The sequence below is a fragment of the Triticum aestivum genome, chromosome 5D (assembly GCF_018294505.1).
Source record: "Triticum aestivum cultivar Chinese Spring chromosome 5D, IWGSC CS RefSeq v2.1, whole genome shotgun sequence".
NCBI lineage: Eukaryota > Viridiplantae > Streptophyta > Magnoliopsida > Poales > Poaceae > Triticum > Triticum aestivum.
The window spans coordinates 525535651-525562979 of NC_057808.1; the positions used below are offsets into that span (position 1 = coordinate 525535651).

At 44.4% G+C, this 27329-nt stretch overlaps 1 protein-coding gene across 1 annotated transcript; it reads left to right on the forward strand.

The window, feature by feature from the left end:
- Positions 1–11308: 11308 nt before the first annotated feature.
- LOC123121103 (uncharacterized) lies at positions 11309–21932 on the forward strand. The gene is made up of 3 exons (XM_044541032.1): positions 11309–11530; positions 20702–20851; positions 21479–21932. The coding sequence occupies exons 1-3, from the start codon at positions 11309–11311 to the stop codon at positions 21710–21712; spliced, it is 606 nt and encodes a 201-aa protein (XP_044396967.1). The 3' UTR covers positions 21713–21932.
- Positions 21933–27329: the final 5397 nt, after the last annotated feature.

Below are 27329 nucleotides of genomic sequence, written 5' to 3' on the forward strand. Positions count from 1 at the left end.
GCTGTCACTGGGAAAGGACACCACAAGATTGAATCCAAAGCTAAGCACTTCTCCCATTGCAAGAAAGATCAATCTAGTAGGCCAAACTAAACCGATAATTCGAAGAGACTTGCAAAGATATCAAATCATGCATATAAGAATTCAGAGTAGAATCAAATATTGTTCATAGATAATCTTGATCATACACCCACAATTCATCGGATCTCGACAAACACACCGCCAAAAGTATTACATCGAATAGATCTCCAAGAAGATTCGAGGAGAACTTTGTATTGAGATCCAAAGAGAGAGAAGAAGCCATCTAGCAAATAACTATGGACCCGAAGGTCTGTGGTAAACTACTCACACATCATTGGAGAGGCCATGGTGTTGATGTAGAGGCCCTCCGTGATCGATTCCCCCTCCGGTGGAGCGCCGGAAAAGGCCCCAAGATGGGATCTCATGGGTATAGAAGGTTGCGGCAGTGGAAATAGTGTTTAGTGGCTCCCCTGGATGTTTTCAGGGTATAAGAGTATATATAGGCGAAGGAAGTAGGTCGCTGGTGCTACGAGGGGCCCACGAGGGTGGGGGTGCGCCTACCCCCTGGGCGCGCCTCCCTGCCTCGTGGCCGCCTCGTTGCTTCCTTGACGTCCACTCCAAGTCTCCTGGATTGCGTTTGTTCCAAAAATGATCCTCGCGAAGGTTTCATTCCGTTTGGATTCCGTTTGATATTCCTTTTCTGCGAAACACTGAAATAGGCAAAAAAAACAGCAATTTGCACTCGGCCTTCGGTTAACAGGTTAGTCCCAAAAATAATATAAAATGGTATATTAAAGCCCATTAAACATCCAAAAAAGATAATATAATAGCATGGAACAATCAAAAATTATAGATACGTTGGAGACGTATCATCCCTCTTCATGTAAACCTTGTAAAATAAGAGACAAAAGGCATAAGTATTGTGACATAATGTGTAATAACAACCCATAATACAGTAAATATCGATATAAAAGCATGATGCAAAAATGGACGTATCAGGCCTCAAGGGGTGGCTGCTTCCCCCCCCCCCATGGCAAGTCCGAATTGGACTAGGGAGGGGGTGGCGCGCCCCTCTCTTTCCTTCTCCCTCTCCTACTCCTTCCCTCTCTCCCCTCTTGGAAAAGGAAGGGGACTCTAACTAGGATTGGGGAATCCTAGTTGGACTCCCCCTATAGGCACACCCCTCCTAGGCCGGCCTCCTCCTCCTCCCTCCTTTATATACGTGGCCAAGGGGGCACCCCAAAGCACAACAGACAATCTCTTAGCCGTGTGAAGTGTCCCCCTCCACAGTTACACACCTCGGTCATATCGTGGTAGTGCTTAGGTGAAGCCCTGCGCCGGTAGCTTCATCATCACCGTCACCACGCCGTCGTGCTGACGGAACTCTCCCTCGGCCTCAACTGGATCAAGAGTACGAGGGACGTCATTGCGCTGAACGTGTGCTGAACACAGAGGTGCCGTACGTTCGGTGCTAGGATCGGTCGGATCGTGAAGATGTACGACTACATCAACCGTGTTGATATAATGCTTCCGCTTTCGGTTTACGAGGGTACGTGGACACACTCTCCCCGCTCGTTGCTATGCATCACCTAGATAGATCTTGCGTGATCATAGGAAATTTTTGAAATTACTGTGTCGGTGGAAACGACACCTATGGGATCACTGGAATCCCTTCTACGGTTGGCGAGCGCAGGGTTGTGAGAAGAGCAGGTTTAGGAGCTGGCACAAAGATCGTTTACCCAGGTTCGGGCCGCGAGGATGCGTAATACCCTAGTCCTGCTTTGGTGTGTATTTCAGAGTGTTCTTGAGCTCTCGAACTAGCTACGGTGGCTGCGTGGTTCCAAAGAGCCGAATCCTTCTCCTGGTCGCCTCGGGCCTCCTTTTATAGGAAAAAGGGGTCGCCATGGTGGCACACAGGAGGTGGAAAGGTCTACAGTGCGCGAGCTTATCGCTCGGCATTACGGGACAAAGCGCATTCAATGCGCTACTTAGGTGTCCATTAGCTTTATTGGGGACGGGAAAGAGGCCCGTCCCGTCCGTCGCCGCTCCACCTCGCTTCGACACGCGCCCAAGCCAGCGATGTGTGCAGCGCCATGGAGGCAGGCAGGCTACTGAGGTGGCGCGGTGGCAGGGCCTTCACGAAGATCTGCATGCCACCACGCAGGTGCTTGCGGAGTTGGCCTGGAAGCCGCATGTTGCCACGCACGTGCCTGCCCAGCTGGTTGGGCTGGCAGCTGCATGTGAACGGCGGCAGAGTCTTGGTTGACGCGGGCCTGGCTATGGCCCCGCTGATGCCCTTGGCAAGGTTCTTGCCGAGGATCCGGCAAGGGTCTTGCCGTGGCGTTGCAGTTGTCCCCGGCAAGGCGCTTGCCGGGGGTCTTGTGGATTTCCTCGGCTAGGATCCCACCGAGGGTCGCCGTCTTTTGGTCCTCATCTGATCCTATGTATCTATGATCTTGACGAAGATCTGCATGCCACCACAAAGGTGCCTCCAGAGCCCTGGTTCGAATGTAGTTGTTGACGGCGTTTGGGACCCTTGGGCTCAAGGGTGGCTCGCTCTACTGGCGTTGGGCAGTTGCCCTGTTAAAGCTCTTGCCGGGGCCGCTGAGGCCGCCCCGGCAAGGGTCTCGCCGGGGGAGTCCACCTCGCCCCTTTGCTTTTTGTGTTTCTGGTCTTGGCGTTGCTTCGTTCGCCTTGTGCTTCGGTTTCCCTCCGGCTTCCCTCCTCTGCTTTGTTAAGTGTGGCCGCGGGCGCGGCTTTGACTGCCCGTGCACAAGTAAAGGGGTCAAAAGGAGAGCCCCTACTTTTGTACACCAACATACTGCGCTCCCAAACAGTGGCATCCGAGCCAGGTCTATGTGTAGATGTTATATGCACGAGTAGAACACAAAGAGTTGTGGGCGATAATAGTCATACTGCTTACCAGCATGTCATACTTTGATTCGGTGGTATTTTTGGATCAAGTGGCCCAGACCGACATTACATGACCACGTTCATGAGACTAGTTCTACCGCCGTGCTTCGCACACAGGTGGCTAGTGGGTGTCAGTTTCTCCAACTTTAGTTGAATCGAGTTTGACTACGCCCGGTACTTGTTGAAGGTTAAAACAACACACTTGACAAAAAATCGTTGTCGTTTTGATGCGTGTCGGTGTCAAAACCGGCGGATCTCGGGTAGGTGGTCCGGAACTGTGCGTCTAAGGCGGATGGTAACAGGAGGCGGGGGACACGATATTTACCCAGGTTCGGACCCTCTCTATGGAGGTAATACCCTACTTCCTGCTTGATTTATTTTGATGATATGAGTATTACAAGAGTTGATCTACCACGAGATCGAAGAGGCTAAACCCTAGAAGCTAGCCTATGATTCTGATTGTTGTTGTCCTACGGACTAAACCCTCCGGTTTATATAGACACCGGAGGGGGCTAGGGTTACACAGAGTCGGTTACAAGGGAGGAGATCTACATATCTGAATTGCCAAGCTTGCCTTCCACGCAAAGGAGAGTCCCACCCGGACACGGGATGAAGTCTTCAATCTTGTATCTTCATAGTCCAACAGTCCGGCCAAAGTATATAGTCCGGCTGTCTGAGGACCCCCTAATCCAGGACACCCTCAATGCGTAGGTAAGAACGGTTCTTGCTAAGCCCGTAGCAGCCACGTAAAACTTGCAACGACAAAGTAGAGGTCGTCTAACTTGTTTTTGCAGGGCATGTTGTGATGTGATATGGTCAAGACGTGATGAGATATAAATTGTGGTATGAGATGATCATGTTTTGTTAAAGTTATCGGCGACTGGCAGGAGCCTTATGGTTGTCTCTTTATTGCATAAGATGCAAGTGTCATATAATTGCTTTACTTTATCGCTCCTACAGTTCGTCGTGCCGAGACACCATGTGATGATCGGGTGTGATAAGCTCTACGTTCACATACAACGGGTGCAAGCCAGTTTTGCACACGCAGAATACTTGGGTTAAACTTGACGAGCCTAGCATATGCAGATATGGCCTCAGAACACTGAGACCGAAAGGTCGAGCATGAATCATATAGTAGATATGATCAGCATAGAGATGTTCACCATTGAAAACTACTCCATCTCACGTGATGATCGGACATGGTTTAGTTGATATGGATCATGTGATCATTTAGATGACTAGAGGGATGTCTATCTAAGTGGGAGTTCTTAAGTAATATGATTAATTGAACTTAATCTATCATGAACTTAGTCCTGTTAGTGCATAACTATGTTGTAGATCAATAGCTCGCGATGTAGCTCCCCATTTATTTTTGATATGTTCCTAGAGAAAAATAAGTTGAAAGATGATAGTAGCAATGATACGGACTTGGTCCGTGATCTGAGGATTATCCTCATTGCTGCACAGAAGAATTATGTCCTTGATTAACCCCTAGGTGACAGACTTATTGCAGGAGCAGATGCAGATGTTATGAACGTTTGACAAAGCTCGGTATGTTGACTACTTGATAGTTTAGTGCACCATGCTTTACGGCTTAGAACCGGGACTTCAAAAAATGTTTTGAACACCACGGAGCATATGAGATGTTCCAAGAGATGAAATTGATATTTCAGTCTCATGCCCATGTCGAGAGGTATGAGACCTCTGACAAGTACTTTGCCTACAAGATGGAGGAGAATAGCTCAACGAGTGAGCATGTGCTCAGAATGTCTGAGTACTATAATCACTTGAATCAAGTGGGAGTTAATCTTCCCGATAAGATAGTGATTGACAGAGTTTTCTAGTCACTATCACCAAGTTACTATAACTTCGTGATGAACTATAATATGCAAGGAATAACAGAAACGATTCCCAAGCTCTTCGCGATGCTGAAATCGGCGAAGGTAGAAATCAAGAAAAAGTATCAAGTGTTGATGGTTAACAAGACCACTAGTTTCAAGATAAAGGGCGAGGGAAAGGTATATTGGATATACATGTTATTGATGTTTACTTTACTAGTGTTTATAGCAACCCCTCGGTATTTGATACTGGTTCAGTTGCTAAGAGTAGTAACTCGAAACGGGAGTAACAAAATAAACGGAGACTAGTTAAGGGCGAGGTGATGATATGTGTTGGAAGTGATTCCAAGGTTGATAAGATCACCATTGCACACTCCCTTTACCTTCGGGATTAGTGTTGAACCTAAAATAAATGTTATTTGGTGTTTGCGTTGAGCATGAATATGATTGGATCATGTTTATTGCAATACGGTTATTCATTTAAGTCAAAGAATAATTGTTATTCTGTTTACATGAATAAAACCTTCTATGGTCATACACTTAATATAAATGGTTTATTGAATCTCGATCATAGTGATACACATAATATTGATGCCAAAAGATGCAAAGTTGATAATGATAGTGCAACATACTTGTGGCACCGTCGTTTAGGTCATATTGGTGTAAAGCGCATGAAAAAACTCCATGGTGATGGGATTTTGGAATCACTTGATGCTTGCGAACCATGCCTCATGGGCAAGATGACTACGACTCCGTTCTCCGGAACAATGGAGCGAGCAACTGACTTGTTGGAAATAATACATACTGATGTATACGGTCCAATGAGTTTTGAGGCTCGCGGCGGGTATCGTTACTTTCTGACCTTCACAGATGATTTGAGCAGATATGGGTATATCTACTTGATGAAACATAAGTCTGAAACATTTGAAAAGTTCAAAGAATTTCAGAGTGAAGTGGAAAATAATCGTAACAAGAAAATAAAGTTTCTACGATCTGCTCGCGGAGACGAATATTTGAGTTACGAGTTTGGTCTTCATTTGAAACAATGCGGAATAGTTTCGCAACTCACACCACCTGGAACACCACATCGTAATGGTGTGTCTGAACGTCATAACCGTAATTTATTAGATATGGTGCGATCTATGATGCCTCTTACCGATTTACCACTATCATTTTGGGGTTATGCATTAGAGACAGCTGCATTCACGTTAAATAGGGCACCATCTAAATCCGTTGAGATGACACCGTATGAACTATGGTTTGGCAAGAAACCTAAGTTGTCGTTCCTTGAAGTTTGGGGTTGCGATGCTTATGTGAAAAAGTTTCAACTTGATAAGCTGTAACCCAAATCGGAGAAGTGCGTCTTCATAGGATACCCAAAATAAAATGTTGGGTACACCTTCTATCACAAATCCGAAGGCAAATGCTAAGAATGGATCCTTTCTAGAGAAGGAGTTTCTCTCGAAAGAAGTGAGTGGGCGGAAAGTAGAACTTGATGAGGTAATTGTACCTGCTCCCGAATTGGAAAGAAGTTCATCACAGAAATCAGTTCTAGTGATGCCTACACCAATTAGTGAGGAAGTTAATGATGATGATCATGAAACTTCAGATCAAGTTACTACCGAACCTCGTAGGTCAACCAGAGTAAGGTCCACACCAGAGTGTTACTGTAATCTTGTTCTGGAGGTCATGTTACTTGCCCATGACGAACCTACGAACTATGAGGAAGCGATGATGAGCCCAGATTCCGCGAAATGGCTTGAGGCCATGAAATCTGAGATGGGATCCATGTATGAGAACAAAGTGTGGACTTTGATTGACTTGCCCGTTGATTGGTGAGCCATTGAGAATAAATGGATCTTCAAGAGGAAGATGGACGCTGATGGTAGTGTTACTATCTACAAAGCTCGACTTGTCGCGAAAGGTTTTTGATAAGTTCAAGGTGTTGACTACGATGAGATTTTCTCACTCATAGCGATGCTTAAGTCTGTCCGAATCATGTTAGCAATTGCCGCATTTTATGAAATCTGGCAAATGGATAACAAAACTGCACTCCTTAATAGATTTGTTAAAGAAGAGATGTATATGATGCAACCAGAAGTTTTTGTCAATCCTAAAGGTGCTAATAAAATGTGCAAGCTCCAGCAATCCATCTATGGACTGGTGCAAGCATCTCCGAATTGGAATATACGCTTTGATGAGTTGATCAAAACATATAGTTTTATATAGACTTGCGGTGAAGCCTGTATTTACAAGAAAGTGAGTGGGAGCACTACAACCTTTCTGATAAGTATATGTGAATGACATACTGTTGATCGAAAATGATGTAGAATTTTCTGGAAAGCATAAAGGAGGTTTTTGAAAGGAGTTTTTCAAAGAAAGACCTCGGTGAAGCTGCTTACATATTGAGCATCAAGATCTATAGAGATAAATCAAGACGCTTGATAAGTTTTTTCAATTAGTACATACCTTGACAAGTTTTTGAAGTAGTACAAAATGGAACAGTCAAAGAAGGAGTTCTTGCCTATGTTGCAAGGTGTGAAGTTGAGTAAGACTCAAAGCCCGACCACGGCAGAAGATAGAGAGAGAATGAAAGTCGTTCCCTATGTCTCAGCCATAGGTTCTATAAAGTATGTCATGCTGTGTACCAGGCCTATTGTATACCCTGCCCTGAGTTTGGCAAGGGAGTACAATAGTGATCTAGGAGTAGATCACTGGACATTGGTCAAAATTATCCTTAGAGGATTAAGGAAATATTTCTCGGTTATGGAGGTGATAAAGAGTTCGTCGTAAAGAGTCACGTCGATGCAAGCTTTGACACCGATCTGGATGACTCTGAGTTTCGATATGGTTACATATTGAAAGTGGGAGCATTTAGTTAGAGTAGCTCCGTGCAGAGCATTGTAGACATAGAAATTTGCAAAATACATACGGACCTGAATGTGGCAGACCCATTGACTAAACCTCTCTCACAAGAAAAACATGATCACACCTTAGTACACTTTGGGTGTTAATCACATGGTGATGTGAACTAGATTATTGACTCTAGTAAACCCTTTGGGTATTGGTAACATGGCGATGTGAACTATTGGTATTAAATCACATGGCGACGTGAACTAGATTATTGACTCTAGTGCAAGTGGGAGACTGAAGGAAATATGCCCTAGAGGCAATAATAAAGTTGTTATTTATATTTCCTTATATCATGATAAATGTTTATTATTCATGCTAGAATTGTATTAACCGGAAACTTAGTACATGTGTGAATACATAGACAAACTGAGTGTCCCTAGTATGCCTCTACTTGACTAGCTCGTTAATCAAATATGGTTAAGTTTTGTAGCCATAGACATGTGTTGTCATTTGATGAACGGGATCACATCATTAGAGAATGATGTGATGGACAAGACCCATCCGTTAGCTTAGCATAATGATCGTTTAGTTTTATTGCTATTGCTTTCTTCATGACTAATACATGTTCCTCTGACTATGAGATTATGCAACTCCCCAATACCGGAGGGACACTTAGTGTGCTATGAAACATCACAACATAACTGGGTGATTATAAAGATGCTCTACAGGTGTCTCCGATGGTGTTTGTTGAGTTGGCATAGATCGAGATTAGGATTTGTCACTTCGTGTATTGGAGAGGTATCTCTGGGCCCTCTGGGTAATGATCATCACTATAAGCCTTGCAAGCAATGTGACTAATGAGTTAGTTGCGGGATGATGCATTACGGAACCAGTAAAGAGACTTGCCGGTAATGAGATTGAACTAGGTATGATGGTACCGACGACCGAATCTCGGGCAAGTAACATACCGATGACAAAGGGAACAACGTATGTTGTTATGCAGTTTGACCGATAAAGATCTTCGTAGAATATGTAGGAGCCAATATGAGCATCCAGGTTCCACTATTGGTTATTGATCGGAGATGTGTCTCGGTCATGTCTACATAGTTCTCGAACCCGTAGGGTCCGCACGCTTAACGTTCGATGACGATTTGTATTATGAGTTATGTGATTTGATGACCGAAGTTTGTTTGGAGTCTCGGATGAGATCATGGACATGACGAGGAGTCTCGAAATGGTCGAGAGGTAAAGATCGATGTATTGGAAGGCTATATTTGGACATCGGAAAGGTTCCGAGTGATTCGGGTATTTTTCGGAGTACCGGAGAGTTACGGAAATTCGTCGGGGGAAGTAGTCGGAGTACCGGAGAGTTACGGGAAAGGAGAGAAGGGCCTCAAGGGGTGGTTGCGCGCCCCCATGGCATGTCTGAATTGGACTAGGGAGGGGGCGGCTCCCCCCTCTCTTTCCTTCTCCCTCTCCTACTCCTTCCCTCTCTCCCCTATTGGAAAAGGAAGGGGACTCTAACTAGGATTGGGAATCCTAGTTGGACTCCCCCTATAGGCGCGCCCCTCCTAGGCCGGCCTCCTCCTCCCTCCTTTATATACGTGGCCAAGGGGGCACCCCAAAGCACAACAGACAATCTCTTAGCCGTGTGCGGTGTCCCCCTCCACAGTTACATACCTCGGTCATATCGTCGTAGTGCTTAGTTGAAGCCCTGCGCCGTTCGGCCTCAACTGGATCAAGAGTACGAGCGACGTCATCGAGCTGAACGTGTGCTGAACACGGAGGTGCTGTACGTTCGGTGCTAGGATAGGTCGGATCGTGAAGACGTACGACTACATCAACCGCGTTGATATAACGCTTCCGCTTTCGGTCTACGAGGGTACGTGGACACACTCTCCCTGCTTGTTGCTATGCATCACCTAGATAGATCTTGCGTGATCGTAGGAATTTTTTTGAAATTACTGCGTTCCCCAACAGGTTATGCCATGAATGATCGTAGTCACAAAGATTTTTATTCTTGTCAATTGTCCAACTGTAATTTGTTACCATGAGGTTGTCTGCTTTCGACAGAGATATAAACCTATGGCCCCCGTGTCTATTCTTCCATCAGTACAAACTCCTATAAATTTATTTTTTATTTCCATTACTATTTGCCGTTCCACTACACTAAGATTATCTATATATACCTGCTTTTAATCTTCTAACTAGCAAGACAAGGGGTTTGACAACACCTTGTCCTGTTGGTCCAAGTATTTTTTTTCTTGTTTGTATATAAGTTTTGCTTATCTTGGCAGTTTGTTCATTCCTAAGGGTTCGATTAAATCTTGATTCTTAACTAATAAAAAGCTTTGTTGCTATCTACATAACCCTTCCTCTTTGGGAAAAACCAACGACTCCCGTGGGAGTAGCACGACTCTACAACGCCTGCCTGCACCAAAGGCATTATTTGAAGGAAGCAAAGCCTGAGGCACTGGAAGCGAGTCTACCAAGACACGCCAAACTTCAATACTGGTTCGAACACAACCCTCAACTCTCAATTCCTTTTAATGTATCTCTTTCGCCCGTCCTAAAGGTGGTTTTGTCATACGTAATAGGTACTTGGCAAATTTTTTGGTCAGATTTTGACCAAAAATTCTAAATGAACAATTAAATTTAATAGAATTGCAAAATCAAAACTACCATGCCGACCAATCTGGAAAAGTTCCACATATTCTTGACAAACATATTTAATAATACAATAGAAGTTCCATTGTAGCCCTTTTTGTCAAATTGACCAAAAAATTCAGAAAACTTATGTAAAATCAACAGTACCATGATGACCAATCTAGGAAAATTCAAACATTTTTTATAAACATATTAAAAAACATACAATACAAATTCAAATTGATTTTTTTACCAAATTGAATGTCTACTTTGTTTTTAGCCTTGTTTGTCCAGAAAGTGTGAAACTTTCCTAGATTTGCTAGTAATGTAGTTTTGATTTAAAAAAATTCAAATTTTCTGGATTGTTTATTTGTTTCAAATTTTTACCAAAAACAATTGAAAATGAATTCTACCTAATTTTTTAATATGTCTATAAAAAAGTTTGAAACTGTTCCAGATTTGTCGGAAAGGTAGAATTGATTTTACATAAGTTTATACTCTAATATTTATGAAAACCTTGAATTTGTTTTGTCAAAGTTTGACCAAAAAGGGGATAATATTGAATTTCTATTGTATTTTATAATCAGTTTGTCAAAAAAATGTGAAACTTTTCCAAATTGATTAGAAAAAAGTTGAGCAAAAAGTTGGTCCAAATTAAGTCAAGTACCTGCCAAGTTTGGCAAAATCACCTTTAGGACAAGCAAGTTAGGTAGTTTAAACGGGTTTAAGAGTTGAGGGTTGTGTTTTAACAGGTGTTGAAGTTTGGGGTTTTAAACTAAAAAGGGAAAAGCTTACCTTCAACCGACCGATCTCATGCGAGCATCCGTCGCCTTCGCGTCCGTCGGATTGACTTTTCATCATACGGTCGAGAGCAAGCCCCTTTGTGTCCACGTTTTCTGCAACTGAGCCTTTGTTTCAGAAAAAGAGAGTTTGCAACTGGCGACCGAAGAGGGGTTAGATCCTGCAGTGGCGGACACTCGTGCGACTGGGAGGGTGACGACGACGAGGATTCCGACCGGATCTCGCCAGATCCGACCAGGATGGCATGCAGGGACGTCCGGGACATGCGGGGCCTAAGACACGTGCGTCTAGGAGGGCAGCGGCGGCGAGGTTTCCAGCCAGATCTCGCCGGATCCGACGAGGATGGCACGCGGGAAGGAGGTGGGGACGTCGACGAGCGGCGAGGGCTCGCCTCAGCGAGGTCCGGCGGGGTTGGAGGCGAGCTCCACAACGACGAGTTCTCCGCTGGCGGCGGCGCGAAGGTGGGGACGTGCGGCACCGATCCTCCGTCACCACCATCTAGCAGAACTCGCGGCGAACAGAGTGGCGCTTGTTTTTGCAACCTCCTTTATGTTGCAAGATTTTCTGTAACATCAATCATGTTGTAAAACATTTCTTCCGTAACATCATACGAAGGTGAAGATTAAAAAAATTCTGCAATATTACCACTGTTGCAAAGTTTTTCTGCAACAAGACCTTCGTTGCAAAAGTTTTCCGCAACAAGACATGTGTTGCAAAGATTTCTGCAACGAGGCCTCTGTTGCAGAAAATTCTGCAACAACGGCTTTGTTGCAGTGGTGAAAGGCGTCGCTCTGCCGCATGATTGCGTCACATCAGACGGCTCGCGAGGCGGCGGATCTTTTTAAAAGATCCGCCGGCCGACGCTTAGCACTGCCCATACAAAAGGGTGCGAATTCATAGTTGAAATATGTACTTTTCTCCTATTTTATTTATTTTTTGCTTACTTGCCAGTCAGTACTTAGTTTGTTTTATTTTCTTTTTCGTTCTATTATATACCTTTTGATTTTTAAACCATTAAGATTTAAGATTTTTAAAAATTCCTGATTCTGAATTCATGAACCTTTTAAATATATTTTTTCAAAAAACATAAAATATATTTAAAAAATCGTGAATATTTTCTAAGATCAAATTCCTTTTCGCAAAATCATGACCTTTTTTAAAATTCGTGAACATTTATAAATCCACGAATAATTTTCAAATTCATGAACATTTTTTGAATGCATGATTTTTGTTTGTATAAAAAACTGAAACATCGGTTTTTCCCCTGAACCAGTAGCTTCTAGTGTTTTAGGCGAGGTCGACCGATCCAACGAGCCAGATGATCAACCGAGGCCAGTGAAGAAAGTGAGATTGGGCCATGGCCCATCTACCATGCGCGCGAGATGTTTAGGTGCCTATCGGTGAGTCAAGTGCTGAATAGAATTTCAGTGCCGCTTACATATGATGTCGATGGGTGCTCCCAATATCAACCAGCAAATCCTATTCCTCGCTGGTAATGTGCCTTATCTGAGAGGAAAGTATAGTTTCTTCGAGTTCTTTATTATAACTTTATATCTGATGTTGTAGATCTCAACATGTTTTTCTAGAGACGTGGCTAAAATTGAACTAGTTTCACTTCGAACAAAGCTAGAACTTCATTTACTTTAGAATGGTTGCGGTTTTGAGTGTTACGTTTACATCACTTAAATTCTCCCCCAAGTAAAGGGCCGCGCCATGGGTGAATCGATTTTGTCAAGAACTAACCAAAGAAGGTTCCAAGCCATGAAAGGATCTCCGAGACACCGCCAGGTTCTGCTCCAATATAAGAAGGTGGGCATATAGCACATTCCGTATCTATATAGGTTGTTATCAAACCAGCATCCTGCGACGATGGAAGAGAGGTACCCGAACTCTGCTGCAATTCTCAAGACCGAAGATGCTTCTGAGTCTCCAAGTCGAGGCATCCTAAATCCTGCTGTACTAGAACGCCTGAAGAACTGTTTGACAAAAAAAAATAGGTTCTCATGTTTGAGAAAAGGCAGATGAGTTGCTACAAAACTAACAAACATGGATCTAATCATATGCAAATCAATATCCGTATACAGTAATAATTGACAAAGAAATATGAGTTGCTACAAAACTACTCCCGCTGTCCCATAATTTAGAGAACGTTTTTGACACTGGGGCGGAGGGAGTAGCAAACATGGATCAAATCATATGTTAACTCTATCTGTATGTAGAAATAATCGAGGGAAATAACATTACAAGGCTCTCGTGTTAAAGAAAAGGAAAAGGACCGGAATACATCTAATTCTAACATCAATCATATTACAAAGATTTAGGGGAAGTTGTATCGCGTAACTAAACTCGTTGGAGAAAAAAAATGTGAGGCAAAGTATTTCTAATAACCCCAAGTTACTCATGCACCCTACTTCCCTTATGCGGGGAAGATGACCATGTACGGATGTACCCCACTGCCACAAGGGGAGAAATTGAAGTGTGTCGGCGGTTGCCAGAGTCAGGGATTTGACAATTTGGGGATTTGACAAGAAAACAATCAAATGAAGTACAGATAAATCGGCAAAATCGCCTCCACATCTAAACTCATTGGTATGTCATATTAACTGCGGAAAGAGCACATGAATCCCCAAAAGACGGCATCTATTAATCGAATCAGCAATATGCTCTCACCTTTGTTCGTACGGAGGGACCGACGACGGCAGCGGCGGTGTACTCTGGGTCCCTAGCGCAGCAGTACGACCGGACCGGTTCTCGATTTCGCTCGTCAAACTGCACCTACGATCAGGCTTAAATCGGCCCCGGCCCAACCTAGGACGACTTGTAGTCCATCTTCCTTTAGCCTGACCGATTACGTACCACCGTAACGTGAGCGAACTGGAGACCTCCTATTTGACGCTAGGTACGTCAAGTAGGCGCTCGGGTGCACATGAGAATATTTAAAAAACAAGAATATGTTTTGAAACCACAGATAATTTTTTATAAATATTTGAACACTTGTTGAAAACGCAGCATTTTATGAGCTGTGATTTTTTTTAGAAATGAGAACATTTTTCTAAAATCCTATATAATTTTTTAAAACCCAAACGTTTTTAAATTTCTGAACAATTTTTGAAAACATCAGCATAATTTGAAGTTTTGCAACAGTTTTTGAAATTCCAAACAATTCCTGAACATTTCTAATGCATTTCAAAAAAGGGAACTTTTGAAAAAGAAAAAAAAACATAAAAGAAAAGAAGAAACCGGTAAAGATAAAAAAGAAAAGGAATATAAAAAGAGAAAAACCACACCTGAATCAAACCGAAACTTTTTTTTTTGAAACACCAAACCGGAACCTTGAGGAAGGTTCCCAAAACCAGAAAAACTTTAAAAGCTAATGGGTTGGCCTAGTTAAGTTGCTCGTTCCTCACTTGTGCATTTTGGCGGTATTCTGTAACAATGGCCTAGTTAAATGAGCGAGCGAACTGAACTGCCAATTGTTTCTGTTAGTTGGGAGCTCCTAATCAGCGCATTCGACGCCCGTTACATGTGTTGGCGCTTCCCGTGTACCGGTGCTCGAACTACCGTAGCCAATGTCAATACTAATCGCGTTAGCCACACGGCCAACCTCAGTTTGGTGACTGCTAAAGGAAACAGTTTTATTTGACCTTTTTTCAGTAAATACTGAAAACACATAGCAGTATTATATACCCGCTATAAATTATTTAAATAAAAGAAAAGGTTGTACCAATTGCAAAAAGTTCGCAAAATGGAAAATAGTTCGTGATTGAAATTTTTCGTCCAATTTGAAAAAAGTTCACCATGTTTGAATAAAGTTCATCAAATTTGGAAGAAGTTCATCGGATTTGAAAAAAGAAATTCATGTATTCGAAAAAAATCACAAATTAGAAAAAATTTCATTGATTTGACAGAAAGTTCACACATTTTAAAAAGGTTCATTGATTTAGGCAATAGTTCATCAATTTTGAAAAATATTTATCGAATTGAAAAACAGTTCATCGGTTTTGAAAAACTTCATCGATTTTGAAAAAAGTTCATAGATTTTGGAAAAAGTTCATCGAAGTTTTTAAAAAATTCATCAACATAGGAAAAGTTCATTGAAAAATGAAAAAAGTTCAAAAAATGCAAAAGTTCATTGATTTGAAACACAGTTCATCAATTTAGAAAAAAAAAGTTCATAAAAAAAGTTCATCAATTTTAAAAATAAGTCCACAACATTGAATTGTTTTCATCGATTTAAAAAACAAGGAAGAAGGAAAAAAGAAAAAGGAAAGGCAAATTAGAAGTAATAAAAGATTGATAAATATAAATATTATAACTTGTGGTTGTGTGGCCAGGTGGTAGGGTCGTGCGCCGCGAAATAGTAGGTCGCATGATCAAATCTTCTCACACGCACTTATTTTGCGTTTTTGGAAACAGAAAGAAATAACCCTATAGATAAATGGGCCAGCCCAGTTAACGCGGCTGCAGGTTTGCCCTGTTAGTGTCCGAGAGCGAAAAACAGCCAGCGAAGCTAGAGAATACAGCGTCGGCTAGTGGCCCGCAGGCCTCCGACATTTGGTACACATCGCCCACGCGCTCCCGATGGACAACTATTAATTGGCCGGCCTATCTAGCCTCTCCCTCTTTCGGTTTTCTGAAGCTTTCAACTAGGGGTTCCGACGCCCACGCCGTACTTTTGGGCCTGATCCAGAACGCGCGCGCTCTGGCTCCCTCACGTCACTTCATTGCTGACTGGACAAGGTTGACCGGTCAACCTCGAAGAAAAACACAGAGCGAATAAAAATCGGGAAAATCGTGAATTCAAAAATGTACATGAATGTTTATAAAAGTTCATCAATTTGAAAAAAAAGTTCATCAATCTGAGTTCATCGAATTGAAGTCGACATTAAAACTGAATTAAACTACAGGATAAACATAGTAAAATCAACTAAGTACCACAAAAAATGGAATTTCATCTAAATCTGTATTTTTAATATATATTATTTATTTTATTGTTTTGTATCTAGCAAAATTGTATGGTAAAAAGTATGTTGATCGCTCAAGGGTTCCCGTCCCTTTGTATGGGTTACTCAAGGGGCTTTCAAAATCCTTTATTGGTAATCAAGTTCATATGGGTGAAAGAGTGATTGTATCCTTGCACCGCTCTAATTGCAACATCTTTAATGAATTATTGATAGTATTTTGTCCTGCAGATATTAATACCACGGAGATGATGTTTCCAAGAGATATCATTGCAATTCTTCATATGGGTTACTTTGTATTTTTTTTGGATCTTAGATCCAAAACAGCGTACCTATAATAGTTATGAGGGTGAGTAAAGGAATAGGAGTTCCTAAAAAATATAGCGAGATGGATCCCTTTGCAACGAGGGTTTGTGAAAGCAAATGTTGGCGGAGCTACAAAGAGGGGGAATGGAGGACATGAGTGCAATTTGAGTGGGGTGGTTTTGTCATGAATCGTGATGAGCATGAAGATTTCAAAGTGGTGTCGGTAGTGGTCTCTGAAGGAATGATTGAGCTAGCTACCTTAGGGGCCTGATTGATTCCCTGCATGGATTTTGCTCCTCTTACATATGTGGCCCAGCGCAGCCTAGTTACAGCGATACAAGCTCTAAACCAGGTTCTGCACTTTATTTGGTTGCCCACGTTGCATCAGGATGACTTTCAATACATGACGTTTGGTTGGCAAGACTTATGGCTATGAAGATGCAATTACTTGGCATTTGGTTGCCCCCGGTCTAATGTTGTAATCACCCCTTCTCATAAGTAGTGTCCTCACCACAAAGTACACTACATAGTAGTACAAAATTAACATCATTTTGGTCCTATACCTACTAAAAAATGGCAGTTCGTCCTAGTTATAACAAATGGCATTACCAAATTGATAGACATATGGCTCAATGGGGGGAAGCTCACCAATGGCGGTCAAGGGGGAAGTTTACTATCCTCATCTTGTCCTTATTCTTCTTCTTCTTCTTCATCATCATCATCATCCAGCACATACTCATTAAGACCCAAGTCTAAGATCCAGTTATGAAGCATCCAACATGCAAGAGCAAGCTTAACTTGGGTGGGGAAAGGATGGAATGCCTTCTCATCAAGTATCTTAAATCTATTCTTCAAAGCACTAATTGTCCTCATGACTATGACAAAAATGATAGATTCTCTAAGATTAAATAATTCGGCAATAGCCTTAGGATAGTTCCTAGAAGAGAACTCACTAAGACGGTACATGGTTTTCCTGAAGGTGGAAAACCCCAGGCTGAGCATGTCCAGCATTTCCAAGGTAGAACCTACCATCAGGTATATTGATCCCATCGGCATATCTTAGGTAGAACTTAAGAATGTTAGAACCATGGGATAATCCTTCCCAACCAGCTAACACATACGTGAACTTGAGATCAAAATTAACATCAACAAACACATTCTGACTTGTGTAGTGCTTTCTAGCCCTATATGTTGCAGGATGTGACCTCAGCACTCTAGTAGTCACATGAGTATCATCTATTGCATCAATACAATCCTGTCATGGCATGAAAAAACTGCTATGGATCACAACAATACAAACATGTCATGGCATGAACTAACAGTTAGTATAGATCACGTCAAAATGTGGATACTATCCATAGCTCATGTGTATCTTTGAAGGATTTTGACCAGTAGGTGCCGTGATCATCTCTTCTCTGAGCTCTCCAATCGTATACAACACTTGCCTGAAATACCATGAAATTGTATCAATAGATCTCATCAATGTGTTGTGAATCACTATGAACCTCTGGTTATGACCTACAGAGGTGTGGATGCTATCTTGTAACTTCTCCCTAAACCTCCTCAAAAGCTCGTAAAATGGTTTTTTTCTCATTTGAAGCATCGTTACAGTTGTAGATGTAGTTCATATTGTCCATCCTCTCAATATCTTGGCCTAACATTGGACTATATCTGACCACATGCTTAGAATTGCAGTGAACCGCTCGCTTGTGGACCAACATGACCTATTCACAATTATGAGTGTTGAATCCTGAACAAGCACCTTCGTTAGTTCGTCCTTGTGAAATCGACATTTCAGTAAGTAAGGGATAGATTGACAATACACCTAACAACCTAATAGTGGAGGGATGAGGGTGGTTGCATTCTGGTTAACACCATGGAAGACAACGACGACCAACCCATGCCGGAGGCGAGGCAGACAAGACAAACACAAAGACGAAGGGAACAGGCAACTTATAGAGGGAACTCTCTGCCACCATCGGTGCCGAGAACTGAGACCTAGATTTGCCCTCCCGCTCGAGGTGAGCGAGTAAAAGAGGGGTGAGATTGTAGTTTTTGCTCCATACACGCATGCAGATTTTCGTCTCCCGTCATCCTGTTCCACCTGCATGCCCTTATATGCCCTAGTGAACTATGCCCATAGCTAGCACAACCTGTGAAAAGAGCACCCCATCTCCCATCACTGTGGTTGAAATGTCCCAAGTTCCCGTCATCCCTCCTCTAAAGTTCCCTGAATAGATAATGCAATGTTAGCATGTCGATGCACCCAAAAATCCTCTTTGCATTATGTGCGCTGCAATGATACCCATGCCTGTTTGCCAGAGCGGGCATTGACAAGAGGTGAAAATTGACATTTATGAGGGACAACGTTAGGAAGAAATAGAATACTTGCATCGACTTGAAGACCGGTGGCCACGTCGAGATGAGTGGATTTTGGCATCACTTTTAGAGCCTATTTGTTACATATCCTAGTAATAAAAATCCACATTGAAAAGGTCCAAGTCGGGGCCAAACCGGCATGCGATAGGATCATGCCAGGTTGTACCGACACTCGTACCAGCCGCCCAGGGCTGCAAAATCATCCATAACTTCTGCAATTCATCACCGATTCCGTCTTGGTTTGTTCCTACGAGTTCCTTGGCAACCAAGGGGGGTATTGGGAAAGGATTAGACTCCTCTAGAGCCCTTTGACGAGGGGTAGGTGGAGGATCTATGAAGGAGATCCGTGAAGGCCGCATATATATAAGCATCCAACCCTATAGCTACCAGAAACTTTCGAATCAATATAATCCTTCACACCTCCATTTCTCCAGCAAGACCATTTCCACCATAGAAGAAGGGCCAAGACAGGGAATAAAGAAGAGGAAGGCTTCATCACCGCCTGGCATCGGCTAGAGGGCGGCACCATCTCCACCGATGCTACCATTCCCCGCAATTTATATGTTAATTGCGTGCAAAGATCGAGGGGCGGATGTTGGTCGTGGTGCGTATCGATATGCATGATCCCTTTTTTGATAGGACAGGGCAATGGTGGGCCCTTGGCCCATATTTGCACACCATGTTGACCGTTAGGTCAAGAGCGCCGCATGGTCAAGTGGCCCCATGGACGAGGCAGGTCCGTGCTGTCAGAGCCAGATCAGGGTATTACGTGACCCAAGCACAGGAATACTTCACGGTTAAGGAAGGACCGTGCCAGAGAATTTCCGACTTATGGTACAATGCAAAATGACAAGATGCTTGTCAGTGACCTTGATGGCTCTGAGCTCCTCGGATCTAATTCGATAACCAGGGCTTGGAATCAAAAGATGGATTCATTGAACCAGTTTCAAGATCGATGATCGAAGAAGAAGAAGAACTCGGAGAAACCGAGGTGCATCCAGACATGAAGACCGGTTCAGAGGCAATTGATGGTTTCCCGGACTGGGGGTCTCTCATCGCATCATCTCCCGACCTGGTGGGCCGGGCTGAGGACCCCCATGTCGGTTCACCAATGGCCACGACAAGTGGCCCATGTCGTATGAAAGGAAGGTTCCCCGAAGACTTGTCGTATACTCCAAGATGTTAGGGATCAAATACAGCTTGTTCTCTTTGTAATTAGCCAACTAGGAGGTAACCCTAGACGGTACAAACCGAGGGGTAGGGCTCGTGAGACACACAACAATCTCAGAGTAGATCATTTGTACTTTGTTCTCCATCCAAAAGAAATAAAACTCAAGCAAGACGTAAGGTTTTATCTCTGAAGAGAGCCTGAGCATGGGTCAAAACTCGTGTCCACGTTACTGTTGTCTCTAGACTCTTATTTAGCCCCCCCCCCCTACCCGAGATCTGCTGGATTTAGCTCCATCGCCAATTATTGCCCAACATCATACAAAAGGGGAATTGGTATCACCCATTTTATAAGTTGGAGGTTCTTGATCATCAATTATCATATCCACCAGCAATGAGTCATAAAGATGCATCACAATGAAACTACCATCCTAAAATGCATATGGGGCAAGGAAAACATGCAAATTTGGGTTCAGACTTTGGTTGAACAGTTGGTGCGCATGTCCGATGTTGTCTGCGAACATTGGAGCTGCGCCGACTCATACTCCAACTCGGGAGGCGTCCTCTTCTACCAGTGTGAAGTCATCTAGGATGCCCCCCAATGCGAAGGCGGAATGGCGTTGAGCATGGGCGTGGCAGAGGGCGTTGGAGCTGACGCCGCTAACTCCATCTAGACGGCGTCCTTTTCCGCCTTCTCAGGAGCTTCCTTCTCTTCCTTCTCACGGGTGCACAACTTCGTTCAGGCAATGGTACCCACCTTGTTCACAACAGTAGTGACCCCGACAGACTCCGTGGAGCCATTCTCCATGGCGCGGGCAGATAGCGGAGTGGGCGTCAATGGCTAGGATGGAGGAGGTCGGCAGTGCGGACACAGAGCAAGGGCGACGACATGGATGCGAGAAAGGAAGAGCGGACATGAGGGAGAGGGCTGTCAATTTGGTTGATTTGGTCAATTTTAACGGATTTGAGGTGGGTCGGACCTGTCAATTTGATATGACGGACACGTCCGAATAACCCAAAATTTACCCCACGTATGGGCCGTGTTTGAGGGGTGCAAGACAGCCCAAACATATAAGCTAGATTTGGGTTCTGGTTGGATGCGTTTTTTTACATGAAAAGTGTTTGAATTTCAACTGTCAGCCCAAACATATGGGACGGAGTAAGGATCCGGTTAGAGATGCTCTAACAGTCTTCAGTGCCGGCCGGCCAGCCGGCCAAACGGTAGCTTAATTAATTCAGTCTTCTTGTGTCGCACTGAACTTTCGAAGACAAACTGCATCGAGCTGCCATCTGTTGACTGTCAAGACCGTTGCCTCCAATGCCCCATTGGAGCTACCAAAAATTAAGAAAACAGAACCTGTGTCCTCATCCTCTTCTCCCACGCATCAGCCACAGGCCTACAAATACTAACACCGCAAGGCACAACCACACACGCACCATCGGCATCCACCAATCTACCATACGGACACTCACTAGTCAAGCACTCAAGCCTAACAAACAGGTTATTAATCTCAGCTTCCTCTCTTACTACTCCGATCTTTCTATGTCACTCTAAGGGTTCGTAACTCATGACCGGTTCTCTTGTGTTGCGAACAGGCAATGGAAGCCGGGGGAGCGACCGCCGGCGTCGGCGCCGAGAAGAATTCGTGGCCGGAGGTGGTGGGCCTGTCGTCGGAGGAGGCCAAGAAGAAGATCATAGAGCACAAGCCGGACGCCAGCGTCCACGTCGTTCCGGCCGACTCCTTCGTCACCATGGATTACAACACCGGCCGAGTCAGGGTGTTCGTCGACTCCAACGACAAGGTCACGAAAGCTCCCAGGATTGGCTAGCTTAGCCGGGCTCATCCTTGCGTTTGTGCCAATAAACGAGGACGTAATTCTGTCTAGCTGTACTCTGCAAGCGTGTGTACTGATATGTGTTGTTGTCGATAGCATAGCTGTGTGGTGTGTTACTGTCTTTTACTTCTTTTTATATAAAATATAAAACATGGTGTGTTAGTGTCTGGTTGGTTGCTGGAACAAGTCAGACCCCTTCTCATGTTATCTTATAAATTTGGGACAAGTATTTTGGCATTCGATGTTCTTTTGTAAGCATCTGCGACGGCCCCCTTTTCTCTCCAATATTTTCTCATTGAAGGAGTAGGACTAAAAAGCCATGACCAACAGATCCCATTTTTCCAATATTTTTTGGGTGATCACAAAAGAAAGCCCAACTTTGAAATTTTTTACTATTTTTTTCGATTTTACTGTTCACGCGGGAGCATACGAGCTCGGGATCAAAAGAGCACTTTCGGCCCAACTCCCTCCATATGGAAGGGTTAATGAGAACGAAAGCAGCTTTCTTTCATAGGACTAAATTCATCATTGAAAATGCTAATTCGACTAGATTCCGGGACGATACTTGGTTAGGGAAGACGCCTTTAGCCACACAATATCTGTCTCTCTATAATATTGTACAGCGAAAAGAGGCTCACGTTGCTACAGTATTACAGTCTAATCCTCTAAATATTCAATTCCGAAGATCTTTAGTAGGAGATCGATGGGAAGCATGGTTACATCTGGTGCGAAGGTTGATGGACGTTCACCTCTCTGATGAGCCTGGTAGTATTCACTAGAGATTAACTATAAACGGAATCTTCTCTGTGAAATCTATGTATGTAGACCTAATTGACTCTGGTCCGATTACGAAATTGATACATATTTGGAAGATCAAAGTGCCGTTAAGAATCAAAGCCTTCATGTGGTTTGTTCACAAGCAGGTGATTCTGACTAAGGATAATCTGGCAAAGCATAATTGGGAGGGTAGTCAACGATGTTACTTTTGTGATCAAGAGGAAACTATCAAACGCCTCTTTGCGTAAATCTAAATCCCATTCCTCAAAAAAGAGAGAAAAAACCCGCCCAAGAAGGCGAAGAAATCCACCCCTACCCGAGTTTCCACATGAGAGGCATGTTTTGGAATAGCAGAGGTCTTTCAGACTTGGCTAAACATAAACACATCGGTGATTGTGTGCGAGAATATGGGTTGGATTTCGTGGCAATTTCCGAGGCTGGTAAATGTGACTTCTGTGCACATGTCCTAGACCACTTATCAGGCGGTTTCGACTTCACATGGCATAGTCTACCAACACGTGGAAGGTCTGGAGGGATCTTACTTGGGATACAAACCGCAACCATGGACTTGTTAGCCTTTTCGACTGGTGACTTTCACATGAAATTCCACCTCCGAAATAGAGTTGATAATTTTACATGGAGTCTAGTTGCAGTCTATGGGGCTGCCCAAGATGAGCATAAATCCGCTTTCCTTCGGGAATTGGTGAACCTGGCTAAGGATAATCCACATCCAATGCTTATTGGAGGGGACTTTAATACCCTTAGGTACCAGGAAGAGAAAAATAATGACCGCTTTGACACTCACTGGCCTTTTCTGTTCAATGCTATAATTGACAGTTTGAATCTTCGAGAAGCTAGTTTGTCTGGCCGACAATTCACTTGGGCAAATAACCGTTCTGTGCCAACATACGAAAAGCTTGACAGGGTACTCATGGATACTGAATGGGAGATAAAATTTCCTCTGGTAACTGTAAGGGCCCTAGAGCGTATCGAGGTGCTATCGGATCATGCGCCCATCATTCTTGATTCTAATTCTACAAACCCATCCGCTCGCCGCCCTTTCAAGTTTGAATTGGGATGGTTGCACCGAGATGGCTTTGCAGACATAATCAAGAATATATCGGAGAGACCCGCAATTGGTCGCACACCTATTCAGAGATGGAACTTTAAAATAAGAGCCATAAGGCACCTATCTGGATGGGTGAAACACACCAATGGAATATACAAAAAAGAAAAGCAACGGCTCGCCACCATTATTGATGACCTCGATAAAATCGCAGAAACTCGCATCTTGTCACAACAAGAGATTGAATTGAAAAATCAATCCAATGAGAAGATTGCACGTCTTTTGTGAGAAGACGAAATCAAATATTACCAAAGATCCAAAGTCGACTTCATCTTGAAGGGAGACAGTAATACACGATACTTCCAACTTGTCGCCAATGGTCGGCATAGGAAGAAGTGTATATTCAGTCTCCAACAAGATGAGGGGCGGATCGAAGGTCAGGCAGAGCTCAAAAGTTATATCTCGAAATACTACAAATCTTGGTTTGGGGCACCTGATGAAGGGAACTTCACCCTTGACGAGACCCGAACAGATGATATTCCACAAGTCACAGCAAAAGAGAACGATATCCTCACATCACCTTTCTCTGAGGAGGAGGTGAGAGCGGCGGTGTTTCAAATGGAACATAAAAAAGCTCCAGGCCCTGATGGCTTCCCCGCAGAATTCTATCAGAATTTCTGGGATATCATCAAGACTGACCTATTGGAGTTGTTCAATTGTCTTCATGCTGTCCAACTTGATCTATTCAGGCTTAACTTTGGCGAGATTGTTATGTTGCCGAAAATTAAGGAGGCTGAGCGAATCCAGCAAAATAGACCCATATGTCTCCTTAATGTCGGCTTCAAGATTTCACCAAAGTGGCTACTAATAGGCTCAACATGGTTGCTGACTATGTCGTCCGGACATCTCAAACGGCTTTCATGCAAGGTAGAAATATACTCGATGGAGTAGTAATCCTACATGAGACCGTTCACGAGATGCACCGTAAACACATGAGTGGAGTAGTGTTCAAGATTGATTTCGAAAAGGCCTATGATAAGGTCAAATGGTCGTTCCTTCAACAGGCCCTAAGAATGAAAGGATTCTCCGATAAATGGCGCCAGTGGATCCAAAATTTTGTTACTGGAGGTAGTGTGGCTGTCAAAGTCAATGATGACATAGGCCATTACTTTCAAACAAAAAAAGGACTGCGACAGGGTGACTCCATGTCTCCAATATTATTTAACATCGTGGCTGACATGTTGTCTATTCTGATTGATCGTGCCAAGCAGGACGGTCAAATTGCAGGAGTAGTGCCCCACCTTGTGGACGGTGGCCTCTCTATTCTGCAATACGCCGATGATACAATTCTTTTTATGGAACATGACCTGGATAAGGCTCAAAACGTGAAATTATTACTTTCAACGTTTGAGCAGATGTCAGGTCTTGAAATTACTCCATAAAAGCGAACTGTTCTGCTTTGGAGAAGCCAGTGAGGCAACGGCTGAGTATGCCGACCTATTTGGTTGTGCGCAAGGCCAATTCCCGATTAAATATTTGGGAATTCTGATTCATTATCAGCGAGTCACTAATGCAGAGTGGAAACATGTAGATGAGCGCTTAGAGAAACGGTTGAGTAGTTGGAAAGGCAAGTTGCTCTCTGTTGGAGGACAACTGGTCTTAATCAACTCAGTCCTCACAAATATGGTTCTCTATATGCTCTCTTTTTTCCAAGTCCCAAGAGGGGTCTTGCAGAGGCTGGATTATTTCAGATCCAGATTCTTTTGGCAAGGGGACAGTTGTTGGGGATATAACTATTGAGTATAAACCGCCCAGGAGGGGCCGGGTTATGCTCATAGTGATTTACTAGTATTGAAATCCATGAAGACATAGAAGATGGCGACTTACGAAGGAGACTTAAAGGCCCAAAGCCCAAAGGCGGGTTAGGGCCCATAGACGTAAACCGTCGTAGTTGTATGACTTGTATTGTAAGATAGGAAAGAGGGCATACTGAGCCGGACACGTTTATGAGCCGGTCGGGATTCTGTGAACCGCCGGGCGTCAACCTGGGTATATAAAGGGACGACCCGGCGGCGGTTTAAGGACAAGAAACAACAGATCGAGAGCCAGGTTAAGCGTATTCGCTCCCTAGTCATCGAAACCCTAGCAATACTACCTCAAACTAGATTAGGCCTTTACCTTCACCGCAAGGGGCTGAACCAGTATAACTCCCCGTGTGCTTTGTCCCGTTTAACCCCTTTAAGCTAACCTCGTCACAATGGCTCCACAACTAAGTCCTTCTATGAGGACATCTGCCATGTTAAGTCCATGATAGTTGGCGCCCACTGTGGGGCCAGCGCACGGTGGTTTCGTGTTCTTAAAGGGTAACTTTGAAGGGATCAAGGGATACGCCATAGGCCAGATGACTAAGAGTCATCGCGGCAAGCTCTACATCGACGACGCAGGCTGGGGCCCCGAGGCCGGCTCAATCGAGTACGGGTACCGGGTCCCCTTCGGCGCAATCCACGTCTTCATCGGCAAGATGGGTGAACCGGGCCCTGAGCCAGACATCTGCACCGACATCGTCGAGACGGCTCAGTGTGCGAGACCCGCCCGGGTTCATCCTGCCATGAAGCGTGCCTTCGTGGGATTCATCCACGGAGCGGAATCTGAGGATAGATCGGTATCTGGTGGTGAGACCGTCGTTTACTCAGATGGCGAGTTATCTACTGGAGAAACCGAGTCGTTGTACCAACTACAAGACGGCCGGCTTGGGGGCTGTTCCGATGGCGACAGTATTCCGGACCCCTTTGACCCACCAAACCGGGTTGCGATCTTCATGGCCGGTACGCAGCCAGTGCATAATTCTTCAACTGCAGCAGCGTTGATTTCTGGGTCAGCAGGGGCGACGGCGGCCGGGGCAGGAGGCCTGCGTGACCGCCGACTCTGGTCTTATCCGATTTATTTGACACTTTGGTAACGCTACTGGCGGCGGAGGTTAACCTGGCAAATCGAGATCAGCATAACGTGGAAGTCACGAAGGTGAGGGATCAAATAGCTCAAGCCAAAGAAGACTTGGCAGTTGAGGACGCCAGGATGGCAGCAGAGCGGGCCGAGTTGGATGCTCAGGCGCAGCGGATTCAGTCGGAGTCTACCGGCTCATGCTAAATTAGAACGCTTCAAACAAAGTCATGAGGAGGAGGCATCAGAGTCGTCTGCCCCCGGTTTACGAGGCGAGGAATCTCTTTAACACGCCGGGAGCAGCAACCAGTAACCCGCCAGTGGTAGACCGAGTTGAAGCGCCTGGGATGGGAGCGCCGGTTCAGCCGCGCGCCACGGACCCGCCTCGTCAGAACACTATCCCGCAGCAACACATGCCAACGTCACCGGGTCATTACTCTAACCCTTTGGATAACATGATCGCTACGGCATCACGATTGGCGACTCTCCCAGTTGAAGGCGAGTCTCCGACGGCGGTTGAGACCCGTAGGGCTAGGGAGCTCCTTCAGAAGGCATTGATTCAGCAGCAAGCTTATTCTTACAGCCGTGAAAGGATTCATTCCACCCCTCGCCCAAGCCGGAGTTACAGCATGCATATTGACGAACCAGCTGTGTCAAGCAGTGCGCGGAACCGTAACCCGCCGCATGGACATAACCTGGCGGGCGGTGGTGCTGACTCTCAGAACGTAGTGGATCTAGGTAGAGCACATCGAGAGGCCGAGTTAGCGGCGCAATATGCAGCCCGTCAGCCTTCTCCGGTTCGTCCGACAACTTCGGTGGAGCCAGGTG